Raw genomic sequence first — 13,213 nt, forward strand, 5'->3', positions numbered from 1 at the left:
TAGTCTCTTTCCTTTTTGCTTTCTCCTTCTCTCCTTTCCTTCCTGCCTTGCCTTTCTTTCAAATGTGAATCTCTTCAATCAAAAGTCCCAACTGCAAAGGAAAAAAAAAAAATCCCAACTGCGTCTACAAATCCATTCAAATGCAAATATCTTCAGAGTACTGGGTGGGATTTCATTTTTCCCTGTACCACGGCTTCAACATCCACTACCAGATTCTACTTTTAACAAGCTTGTCTCCAAGACAGATCTTCCATTTTAGTACTTCCAATCAAGTATTTGCGAAAGGCATAATTATATGTAAAAACAAAAATAAATGGCAGAGAGGCAGGGAAATAAATCATTCACAAGAAGCATTGTACTTATAAAGGTAACTATCTTCATAAATGCCTGCTCTTGTGGCCTAGTGGTAAAGGTGTTATGCTACCAACCCAAAGGCATGTGGTTCAAATCTACCAGTTACAAAACAACTCTGAGACATCATCTCACTCCAGCAACAATAGCAAAGTTCAACAGGCCAGCAAACAACAAGTGCTGGTGAGGTTGTGGAGAGATTGGAACTCGTATTCACTGCTGGTAGGAATGTAAAATAGTACAGCCACTATGGAACACAACCTGGTGCTTTCTCAAACAGTTAAAAACAGAAATACCATTTGACTCAGGATTCCACTACTGGGAATATACCCTAAAGAAACCAGAGCTATGACTCAAACAGATGTATGTTCATCCATGGTCATTGCTGCATTATTCACAACAGCAAAGAGATAGAAGCAACCTAAGTGCCCATCAGCAAATGAATGAATATAAAAACTATGGTACATTCACACAATGGAATATTACACAGCACTGAAAAACAATTAAATAGCAAAACATTACACAACATGGTAGAGACTGGAGAACATTATGCTAAGTGAAAAATCTCAGTCACAAAAGAATAAATACTGCATAGTACCACTGTTTTAAATAGAACACACATGTGGGGAGGGAAAGAGAATGGGGAAAGAGTGGACAGATAATGAACTTGCAATAGAACAGACAAGAGGAAGAACTGTCCAAAAGGAACATATGATTATGCATTATATGCATGAAAACAATCTGGAACAAGGAGTGCATTGTGTGGTGGCATGGGGAAATGAATAAATAAATAAATAATAAGGAATAAATAAAAATAATAAATATTTTTAAAACCACAACTCCACCAGCCCTACCCATCCTTCTGAGAGAGAAAGATGAGTTGTCTCCTCCTGTGTGATTTACTGCCTCTGAAAACTCACTGGAGGGCCAGCTGTGAGTCAGCTCTGATCCAAGATACCCAACAGTAACATAAGTAGGTGCCTGAGGTGACTAGACAAATGATTTGGAGGACTCAGATGCACCATCCAAGGGAGCCGAATCCAAGAGGTAGGCAGGCTCTGAGATGACCCATTAAGGGGTCCTGAAAAAAGTTGTTTGTTGCTGCTGTTGTTAGTTGCCATTGAGTAGCAAACAACTCACAGTCGTGACCCTGTGACCAACAGATCTGAACCTTATCCTATCCTGCACCATCTTTATCATTCTCACCATGCTAGAGCCTGCTGAAGCACTCTATTAATCCAGTCACTGAGGGTCTTCCACTCCTTCTCTGACCCTCCACCTTCCCAAGCATGATGTCCTCTCCAAGGAATAGCCTCTCCTAACAGCATGTCCAAGGCATGTGAGACAAAAATAAAAACTTTAAAAAAGGAAATAAACTTCTCTTACAGGACCTTTGTGGGGATTTGTTGTTGTTATGTGCCGTCGAGTCAGAACTGACTCATTGCTGTCCCTCCAGTGGGTTTTTACAATTAGTAAATCGCACAGGAAGACATTGTTCATCCTTCTCCCTCCCAGCAGCTGGAGAATTCAATCGCAGCCCTGGATCGTAACGTTTGACACACAGTGAGTGCGGTTAACCCACTCAGCAGCTAATTGAAAGTTTGAGAGTAAAGTCCCCCCAGAAGTCCCTCAGAAGAAAGGCCTGGCGATCTGCTTCCCAAAAAGAAGAGCCACAGAAAATCCTATCTAGTACAGTGATACTCAGGCACACAGGGTTGCGCTGGGTAGAAATCTACTTGACAAGTGGTTTCTGTTGCTAACTGGCAAAGTCCCAGGTGCTTTTCTCTGTGCTGACTCACCTGTTCTACAGAACAGAGCGCACATGGAAAAGCCGATGGGAACTGCTCATCTTGATCTCAGTGAGGACAGGGACTCTGCACAACTTACTCGATGTACCATCCCAGTGCCTAACGCCTGGAAAAGAGTTGATAAAGATGTTCGATATTTTTTTAAAAGAAAGAATAGATCAATGAATGAATGACAACGTTGTCATTCATTTTTTAAATCATTTCAGTTCGCTCAGGGAGCTCTGGTGACTTAGTGGTAGGAATTTCGCGGCCAAGGCAAAGGTATGTGCTTCGAATTCATCAGCTGCTTCACGGGAGAAAGATGAGCAATTTCGTCCCTTAATACTCGCTAGAGCTAAGGGCCCGACTTCGTGGTTCCCAACAGTACAGTTCATTCACAAACTGTCCGGATTTACCCGATTTGGGGTGGCTTCGAACCAAGGACTCTCCGTGCTAGCATTAGGCAAACAGCATTGAGTCTAACGGAACTGTCTGACTAGAGGCACTGAGCAGCAGAAAGTGTCAAACTTTCAGATTAAAGAAACCCCCACTCAAACAGAGGAGGAACGCCAAGTAATGGCTCCGCCTCCTCTAGGTCTTAGCCCCACCCACTTGACCCCCGCTCCACCTCTCAGACTCCGCCCCTTGCTCTGCGAAGGTCACCTTCACGCGAGACCCTAGCCGCCCAAATGGGCATGCGCCAAATCTTCTGCAGGCGCATGCGCAGATTTGCTGTCTCCCTGTTTTCTCTCCGCCCATCAGGGAAACCGGAAATCAGCACTCAGTGGCCGACGCGGCTAGCGGGCCCGAGGCCACTTTGGGTTGCCGCCGCCGCGGGGTTGGGCGGGACGCAAGCGGACTGCGACCTCGGGGTTAAGGGGTGGGGCTCGACGTCAGGAGCCAAGATGGCAGCCGTGGTTGGAGTCTCCTTGAGGCGCGGGTTGCCCGCCTCGACCCTTGGCGGAGCCTGCCTGCAGGTGAGCCCCGAAACCTGGGGAGAGGGAAGGGTTGAAGGTTACCGGGGACTGCTCGGAGCTGCGGAAGCAGCGGGAGGACAAGCTAAGGAGGTGCAGACTGGCCCTGGAGGAGGAGGACTTCCTCCCACCAGCACAGAGATACTGTTTTGACCTGGAGCATCCTTGTCTTTTATCCTCGCAAGCCTTGCCAGCAGCCTGTTAATTGGTCAAGCGTAGGCTGGTTTATAGAGGTTTGGCAGAAAGAAGAGAGTCCAAAGAAAGGACTTGAATTGCTCAAGGTCATATGGCAATCAAGTCATTTGAGTTCCAAGTCCTTTTACCGCTGTGGAAAAGGAAGACCTGCGGGAGTGTGAGGGATAGGATGCGGGGTGGAGGGTGTAGTAAAGAAGATCGAGAAAGAGCAGGTGAATTGCTGGGGCCAGGGCCTGGAAGGGAATTATTGTTATGTATTTATGTATGTATGTATGTACAGCAGGACGAAACCCTGCCCGATCCCGTGTCTCTCTCTTACTCCGCGCGGCATAAACCCATTGTTGGAGTCCCTGTGTCTAGCAGACCCCTCTCTTTTTCATGGTGTCTTGCAGTTAACGTGTCCTGATAACGTGTACAAAGTACGTGAGAAGTTTCAGCTGGACTGGGGAGGTCCCAATGTGGGGCTGCAGGAAAGTTCCTTAGACAGTGTCCCCCAGAGTTAAATTGACACCCACTCCATGCCCCTATGTGTCTCACATTCATTGCTGTCAAGTCGGAGCAGACTCGTAGCTGACCCTCCTTTGGGCAGAGGCTGTAAAATCCCAATCAGGAGATTGCCCATCTTTCTCCTACCCTGTGTGTGGCTTCGAACTGCAGGAGAGGCACAGCCTTTGAGTTCAGCACAGCTACCTACAGAGGAGGACACCAGAGCTCCTTATCCCTGTCTGTAGAAGAGTCAGAATAGTGCCCATCTTGGAGAGCTGTCAAAGAATCCCATAGGTAGAGAACTTGGCACTGATGTGGGGTCAGTTATACGTTTTCTTAGATTCTTTGTTGTTGTTTATGTGCCATGGAGTTGCTTGTGACTCATAGCGACCGTATGTACAACAGCCCTAAAACCTGCTCTGTCCTGTACAAATCTGTCTCTGACACACCCGCCCCATTACCCCAGTCACTGAATCAATCCACTTCACAGACGGTCTTCCCCTCCTGTGCTGTCCCTCCACCATCCCAAGCATGACATCCCTCTCCAAGGACTGGTCCCTCCTTGCAACATGCCCAAAATATGTCAGACGAAGCCTCAGAATCCTTGCCTCCAAGGAGCAGCCCAGTTTAACCCTCTCCAGGATGAATCTGTTTTCTTAGCACTCCGTGGTACATTCAATACTTTTCTCCAGCACCACAATTCAAAGGCATCAATTCTCCTATCCTCCCTAATCATTGTCCAACTCTCTGATGCATAACAAGTGATAGCAAAGACCATGGCCTGTATCAGGAGTACCTTAGTCTCCAGAGAGACACCATTGCTCTTCAGTACTTTGGAGAGGTCCCTAACAGCAGACTTTCCCATCTCAATACGTCTTTTAATTTCCTGGCTGCTTGTATTGTCAGGAAACTGTACACAGTGTATCTCTGAAAACCCACTGGAGGGTCAGCTGTGGTCGATTCTGACTCGATGGTACTCAACCACAGGGAAGAAAAGAACTCACTGCTGTCGATTCTGGCTCTTGCAACCATATAGAATGGCCCCGTAGGGCTTCCAAAAACAGATTTGTATCTTTCTCCCACAGAACGGCTGACTCAGCAGTTAGCAGCCTTGCACTTAACAACTGCACCACCAGGGCTCCTTGATAAGGGACTAAGGATTTCCAAATCCTTTTTATTTTTCTGAGCTGCTCAACAGATCCTTAAGGTAGACATGCAGGACTTCTTTCCTCCTCTTTAAAGATCTATAAATTGAACCTCCAGAAAGAAAATATTTTTACACCCAAGAACTGGCAAGCCTAGGACCTAACCTCAGTTGGTTTTGAAAACCACTTCACATAAATCCTTGCATATGATAGGCATACCAGAAAATCCGTTCCTTTTCCCCTCTTGCACTTGTTTTGTGCCTTCAAGTTGAAATTGACTCATAACTGACCATCCAGAGGGTTTTCAGAGGCAGTAAATTGCACAAGAGGAGATTGTCCCATGTTTCTCCCAAGGACTTGAACCACCTGAGTAAAAAGGGAGTAGGCAGCATGAGCACTAGGTCTGACTTCTGCTAACTCCACAAAGGGGATCTGTCTCCGTCAGCAACATCCACCATCTAAAACACTCCTACAAGGCCAGGCATGGTCTCCCATACTCCTCCCCCTACTGTTAATTCCAACACCAATCTTACTGCCATACTCAGTTCAAAATCCATTGCAGTGACCACACAGACTTTGCAGAACCATACTTACTGTTACGGGGTTTATTGAGGAAGTTAACAGGCTGTGATTCAGGTTGGCAGCAGGATTTACTTCCTCAGTCCAGAAAGCTGCTCAAGTGTGGTCTCAGGCCTTTGAACCTTATATCTTAAGTCAGTGTTACAGAGTTGCCTTAGCCGTGCAGTAGTCCAAAATCATCTTTGCCCCATGTCTGTTGGTGCTTCTCTGCTGAGGTTGCTGTTGCTCTTGTGTAGGTCAGAGTCTAGCTGGCACAGGAATCTCTGGCCCCAAAGAAACACACTGCATCCTTTTCATTGTTGGTGATGAGATTCCCAATTTTGCTGCTGAAGTCACTCAATTTAATTTAAATCTAGTGGGATTGCAAGATTAACCAAACTACACCATCCATATGGTAAAGTCAGTTAGTGGCTAGAAAAGCCATTTTGAACAATAAAACCTTGATACTACAACCTGCCTCTGGGTTGGCTGCACATCTCCTGACCACTAGGCCACCAGAGCTCCGCGAACTTGTTGTTAGGTGCCTTCAAGTCATTTCCACCTCACAGGGACCTTATTGTTGTTAAGTGCCATCGAGTTGTAGGCAACTCATAGCGACCCCACGAACGAAAGTCCTCGGCACTTGCCTGCGTGACTTTCATCCTTTCTCCAGGTTCATAGGGTTTCTGGAGGCAAGCTGTTTACGGAAGTGGATGCCACTTCTGCTTCCAAGCTTGTTTTAACCAGGAGCGCCACCAAACATTGTCCACCGTAGGTAAACATTACTGCATTTGACACATCAGTGTCACAGTGTTCAGCCTCGCAGCGTATATAACATGTATAGAATGAAGCTTTATACCTGCCTCAGGATCACGACTGGATGAGTCCGTTGTCATAGCCACTATGTCAGTCCATCTCTGGAGAAGCTGCTGCTTCTGCACTGAGCACCTTTCCCAAGCATGATGTCCTTCAGGAATTGTCCTTCGTAATAACATGTTCCGAATACTTGAGGCAGAGCGTTACTGTTTGTGCTTCTAAGGAACATTCAGGCTGCACTCCATTCAAGACATATTTGACTCTGTGTGTACAAAACGACCTTACTCCTGTCAAATATTGGGCTGCTAACTGAAATGTCAACAGTTTGAACCCTCTGGCTGTTCCAAGAGAGAAAGATGAGGCATTCTGTTCCTATTAAGAGTTACCTATGAAGGGAGCTGTGGTGGCCTAGTGGCAAGAAGCTGCACTGCATTCCCAGAGGTACGTGGTTCAAATCCACCAGATCCTCTGCTGGAGAAGGGGACAATCTCCTCCTGTACCAGGCAGATCTGATTTGACGGTGCACACAAAAAAATTAAAAAATTAGAAAAAAGAGTTATCTATGAAGGGGAGAGGGGGAGTTACCTATGCAAAGGCCAAAAATACCAGTAAAAGGGGAAAAAAAAGTTACATCCTCAGAAACCCCATAGAGGAGCAGTCACTGAGTTCGTCGGCTCAGTGGCAGTAGGTTTGCTATTTCTGTTTTACAGCTTTTGTTTTTTTGTTGGTTTTGGCTGCATAATAGCACATATGGGCTGCCTTCTAATTCTAAATCTTTCTAACACATTGTATGTGATTTAGGTAAGTCATTATTGTAGCATTTCTTTCTGTATAGAAGAGATAGAAGGGGACTTTCTACCAGAAGCTTAAGCTGATGTCCTCTGAGAGTTAAATTGATTAATAGTGACCTTGTTTACAAGTTTCTTTTATAGGTGCTGAACAAACAGTTTAAGTTTTGAGAGCCCCACCAATGAGAGCTAGTTCTAAAGCTCCGGCCCCTCTTCCAAAAGTGAAAAGTGGAGAAAGCTAGTTCCGTAGGTCAGTGTTGTAATTCCTGGCAAGGAAAAGTCTTTCAAATGGGAGTCTGGATAAGAATCCATGGAGGTCTCTTCAAAAGAGTCCAGTAATGAACTTGGTAGATTACCTGTGTCCTACAACTTTAGAACACAGTATGCTTTATCTTGTGAATTCCTTTTGTGTATATAGTCTGAACCACAATTCTCCCTCTGTATTTAACTGTAACAGATTACTTGTAGTTTATGTTGCTTTACTTAATCATCTAGAATATGAACTTCCTCAAGGGAAGGATTACCTACGTAGTGATGGATCTCATTTTTCCTATCACCGGCACAGTTTGGAATGACCAATCTGCCAATCAGAGTAATAAAAAAACTAATTATTTTGCCAGTATTGAAAAGCAAAAGTCACTTTCTAAACTATGCTAGAAGCTGGATCCTCTACTAATTTTAAGATGTAGGAGGCTTGGAAGCAGAAGTGGCATCCACTTCCAAAAGAACTTTCCTCTGGAAACTCTATGAGCTTAAAGAAATGATGAAAGTATACAAGTGCTCAGGCTTTTCATTCATAGGGTCGCTATGAGTCATCTATGACGCCACAACACTTAACAACAACAACATGAATATCATCCATTTACAGAGAATACAGAATCAGAGTTGTTGTTATTATTGTCTTAAGCCTGTTCCCTAAGGAAATTTTCCAACAGGAACAACTGGACTTCTGCCTGATCCAGAATCTATCCTTTGTATCCTCTTCAGTCCAGTGGATCGTTTTGCTTCCTTCCTTAAATTGCAAACTATGAAATTAATCTTATCCAGGATTTCTTAGTGTATTTTCTTCCATGAATATTCATTAGTCTTTTAGATCGAGATCGGTTTTTTAACAACCTGACTTTCCCTCACTGTGGATTTGTAGTATAAATTGTTGGTCAAACAAGGGGGAAAACTTGGGCTTTTCCCCACCTCCTTGCCTCTACTCATATACCCTCTTTTCCTTCGTATTACTTGTTACCTGAGAGAACTAGCATGCTCCCTTTTCCTCACTTGTTCAAGGATGCGTCTCAGTAAATCTCTTCCTCATCTAATCACTTTTTCCTTCTCTATCAGATCATTAACCGCAGCACATAAGCATGCTGTAATTTTGCCTATCTTAAGTTTTATTAGTGCATTATAAAGAAAAAGAACATACCAAGTACTGGGCAAAGAAGTGGAGAAGCTAGAACATTGCCCAGGGGTTTCGGAAGGGGGCGGTGAGGATGTAAAATAGTGCAGCCGTATAGAGAATCAGCATGTTGTTGTTGTTGTTGTTGTTGTTGTTATGTGCTGTCAAGTCATTTGCCACTCACAGCAACCCTGAGTACAACAGATTTGAACCCGGCTCTATCCTGAGCCAACCTCTTGTCTCTTGGCACACCTGCCCCATTCCTCCAGTCACAGAGTCACTCCATCTCATCCGTGGTCTTCCTCTCTTGCACTGTCCCTCCACCCTTCCAAGCATGATGACCCTCTCCAAGAGAATCAGCATATAACCCAAAAATTCCACTCCTAGAATGGAAAGCTTTACCCCAAACAGATGCATACATACTTGTGTTCATGTCAGCACTATTTACAATACCAAAGATCAAACAACCTAAGTATTCATCAAGAGATGCATGAATAAAGAAAATGTAGCATATACTCTTGGCTTTAGGTGCTGTTGATTCAATTTTGATTCAGAGCTGTCCTAAGCACAACAGAACAAAGCACGGCCTAGCCCTGTGCCATCCTTTTACAGTCATTGCTGGGTGTGAGCCCACTGTTGGATTAATAGATGCACCTCTGTGTCCTTCTATCACATCTATGTTGGTCTATCTCATCTATGTCAGTCATACTAAAGAGAAATGCAGTTCTGATACACACTGTCCATAGGTGGAGACAAATCTTGAGAACCTGCTCAGTGAACTAAGTCAGAAACAGAAGGCTAAGTGTAGAACAGGCAAATCCATAGTCAAAGATTAATGGTCCAAGAGCATTGTATATTCTTCCATTTCTCCAGTTCTACTTTTGTTTCTTGTAGTAATGTTTTGTAATTTTCTTTGAATAGGTCTTTGCTGTTTTTAGTTAGATTTACTCCCCAAGTATTTAATCTTGTGATTAGCTATTGTGATGGGTACTGTTTTTCTTAGCTCCAGTTCTGTATTCTCTTTGTCACTATAGAGAAATCTAACAGATTTTTGTATATTGAGCTGCCACCCAAACAGATAAATGCACACTCATGTTTATTGCAGCATTGTTCAAAATAGCAAGGAGATGGAAGCAACTAAGGCAGCACTGAAAAACAAGGAACTCATAAAATATTATACAAAATGGGTGACCCTGAAGGACATTATGCCGAGTGAAATATCTCAATCACAAAAGGACAAATACTGCATAATGTCACTGTTATAAAACAGGACTGACATGAGAGTTGAGGGAAAATTAAGAAAAAAGGGGATAAATAATGAACACTGCATTGAAATAAATGAGGGAAAGAACTGTCTAAAAGAAATATATGATTAGGTATTATTTGCGTGACAGTAGTCCAGAATAAGAGGTGCATAGCAAAATGGACTGAAGGGGCGGGAAGGGAGAAAATTGTGCATTGATGAAAGAATCTTTTTAAAGAGAACAGTGCACTGGGGTGGGTAGGGAGGAAAATGTACAACAATAAATGAATGGAAATCCAAGTTTTCTGTGAACTTTTATTAAAATATCAATTAAAATAATAAGATTAATGGTCACTAGAGGTGGAGAGATAAGAACTTTTAAAAAAACTTCATATTCAGAGTCATTTACATGTAACATGATTTTCTGAGTATGTAGAACTTAGCAGTTTTGTCTTTATATTGAACTTCTTAAGGAAGTTTAATTAAACGTAATGATGATCTTTTAAGACTCCAGTTACCACCACCATTTCCCTATTCATGTGTATAGGAAAAACTTCTCTAAAAGAGATGTCTGCATACCCTGTCCTTATAGCCACTCTTCCCATTGTCCCTGCAACCTGCTCTAGTCTGGCTTCTCATCTTTACTTCATTGTAACTTCTGCTTCATTAAATCCAATGATCAATTCTTAGTTCTCATGATTCTTAACTCTATTAAGCATTTGTTTTTGTTCACTCCCTTGTAGAATCCCTTTTTACCCCTGAATTTCAGGCCATCCCTGTCTCCGTTGTCCACCTCCCATATTGGCTGGGGTTTTTTCCCCAGCTTTTGCTAATTTCTCCTCATCTCTGCAACCTCTGACCTCTAGTCCCCATTCCTTAGATCTCTTCTCTGTATACACTCACTTAGGACTTTACCACCTCTGCCTTTATAGCCAGTGTTAGACAGACCATAGATGAAAGCAGAGGGTACCAGGAAAATACCTGTTTCATTGATTACGCAAAGGTATTTGACTCTGTGGATCACAACAAACTGGCAAAACATGAGAAGAATGGGAATCCCAGAACACTTGATTGTGCTTATGAGAAACCTGTACTTGGACAAAGAAGCATTCATCAGGATAGAGCAAGAAAATACTGCATGGTTCAAAAACAGACAAGGTATACATCAGAGATGCATCCTATCTCCATACCTTTTCAATCTTCGTGTGGAACAGATCATCCAGGAGGCTGAACTTAATGAGGAATGTGGCATCAGGATTGGAGAAAGAGTCATCAGCAGCCTACGCTATGCAGATGAGACAACCTTGCTTGCTGAAACTGACCTGAGGCATTTGCTGCAGAAGCTCAAGGACTATAGTTTGCAGTATGGATTGAAGCTCAACATCAACAAAATAAAGATTCTCACCACTGGGCCAATTGGCAGCAGCATGTTAGATGGAGAAGAGATTGAGATTGTTAACAGCTTCAGCTTGCTTGGTTCTACAATCAACACTCTTGGTTCCAGTAGCCAGGAAGTCAAAAGACGAATTATCTTGGGAAAGTCTATTGTCAGGGACCTTTCCAGAAACTGAGAAGCAACTATGTCATCCCAGAGACTAAGGCACACTGTAGTCTTTGCAGTTACTTACCATGTCTCCTAGAGATGGACAGTGAATAAGAATGATAAAAGAATTGATTCCTCTGAGTTGTGGTGCTGGAAAAGAGTTATTGAACATACTGTGAACTACCACAAGAACAAACAAGTCTGCCCTGGATAGGGTGAAACCAAGATGCTCCTCAGAGGAAAGGATTTTGAAGCTCTCCGTCTCACATATTTTGGGCACATGGCCATGCAGGACCAGTCCTTGGAGAAGGACATCATGCTCAGAAGGGTGGAGGGATAGTGCAAGAGAAGAACACCCAGAGGAGATGATTGACACAGTAACTGGATTAATGGAGGTAGGTATGTCACAGACAGTGAGATTGACTCAGGACAGGACAGGGTTCAGATCTGTTGTACATAGGCTCACTATGAGTCACAAGTGATTCGGTAGCATATAACAACCTTTATGCTGATAACACTCAAATAATTTTGTTCAGCCCAAGCCTTGCCCCAAATCTCCAGATTCAGATAGTTACCCAGTTAATATTCAAAATATTTAAGTGTCTAATGCGCATCTTACCTTGCTTCCCCCAACCCAAAATCTTGACTTTTGTTTTCTCCTATCCATCTGCCCACTGTACTCAATCAGCTTCGTCCTAAAAATGCTTTGGTAGAGGGATCTGTCTTCTCCTAATTCAAGGGAGAAAAAGAATCCACTTCAGCTGCCCATGGCTGATTCCTTTGAGGCAGTGGTCAGGCCTGCTCCACTCTCCATCCTGTTTAACGGTTCTGACAGCAGTCATCCCTTCACTACGCACTTTTCTGCGGAGAATGATAATTTGTTGAAGTGGTCACACAAAACTCACAGACCATACTCAAAATTAAGAGTTTTTTAGGGAAAAGCCAATTATAGTTCAGGATTTGAAACTACTCAGAATGCAATTCTTCAGTCAGGATATCCTCTTTTCAGCTCTGCCTGCAGGCAGTCCCTCTCGACCCCCAGCTCTTCAGCCAGCCTCTGGGCTACTTGGGCAAGTGTCACAAAGCTGTCTGCTGAGAAATGCCAGAGGCACTCCCCTCTGCTAATAAACCTTGACCCTAAGGCAAGTCAGCTTTTTCACTCCTGGGCTCCTGCCAGGGATGCTGGTTTCACCATCTTCCATGTTACAGCGCTCTACCCTCTCTGTCTAGGAGGTTCCCATCACTGGATCCCTGGACCAAAGGATGAACTCTCCTTCTGTCTCTTCATGGTGGTCGTGAGGTCCCACCTTTCCACCTCTATGATGGCTCGTTTTAAGCCTCACTGGATGGCAAAGTTGACCCATGCCCTCATTAGGATTCCATATACTATATTATTCATAATCCCACCCCTACAAGGGACTATGTACCTTATTAATATAATTAATAAGTTTTCCAGTCCCCTTGGTAGACCATAAGCACACTATTTACATACTCAACTTCAAGAAATACAAACTAGGTTTAGAAGAGGCCATCACACTTGGGACATAACTGCCAGTGTCAGATGGATCTTGGCTGAAAGCAAAGAGTACTAGAAGGATGTCTATTTCATGTTTTATTGACTATGTAAAGGCATTTGACCATATGAATCACAAAAAATTGGGGCAAACATTGAGAATAATGGGAATTTCAGAACACTTGATTGTGCTCATGTAAAACCTACAGTTAGACCAGGAAGCAGACATCTGAACAGAGCAAAGAAGCATTACATGGTTCAAAATCGAGAAAGGATGTGTCAGGGATGCTTCCTTTCTCCATGCCTTTTCAATCTGTGTGCAGAACAGGTAATTTGAGCGACTGGACTTTAAGAGGAGGAATGTGACATCAGAATTGGAGAAAGACTTACTGACAGCCTGCATTATGCAGATGACACAACCTTG

General features: G+C 43.5%; 1 protein-coding gene and 1 pseudogene across 1 annotated transcript in view; one reads left to right on the plus strand and one right to left on the minus strand.

The window, feature by feature from the left end:
* The first annotated feature begins 3,036 nt into the window (after positions 1-3,036).
* The window catches only part of SDHB (succinate dehydrogenase complex, subunit B, iron sulfur (Ip)), a 48,612-nt gene continuing 38,435 nt past the window's right edge, over positions 3,037-13,213 (plus strand). The window contains exon 1 of the mRNA XM_006883603.1: positions 3,037-3,115. Coding sequence (XP_006883665.1) covers positions 3,044-3,115 — 72 coding nt within the window. The 5' untranslated portion in view covers positions 3,037-3,043. The remainder of the gene's footprint in view (positions 3,116-13,213) is intronic.
* Positions 3,432-13,213, minus strand: part of LOC102849172 — a 16,155-nt pseudogene continuing 6,373 nt past the window's right edge.

The sequence above is a fragment of the Elephantulus edwardii genome, unplaced genomic scaffold (genome assembly GCF_000299155.1).
Source record: "Elephantulus edwardii isolate Elephantulus edwardi_28Jun2011 unplaced genomic scaffold, EleEdw1.0 scaffold00028, whole genome shotgun sequence".
Taxonomy (NCBI): domain Eukaryota; kingdom Metazoa; phylum Chordata; class Mammalia; order Macroscelidea; family Macroscelididae; genus Elephantulus; species Elephantulus edwardii.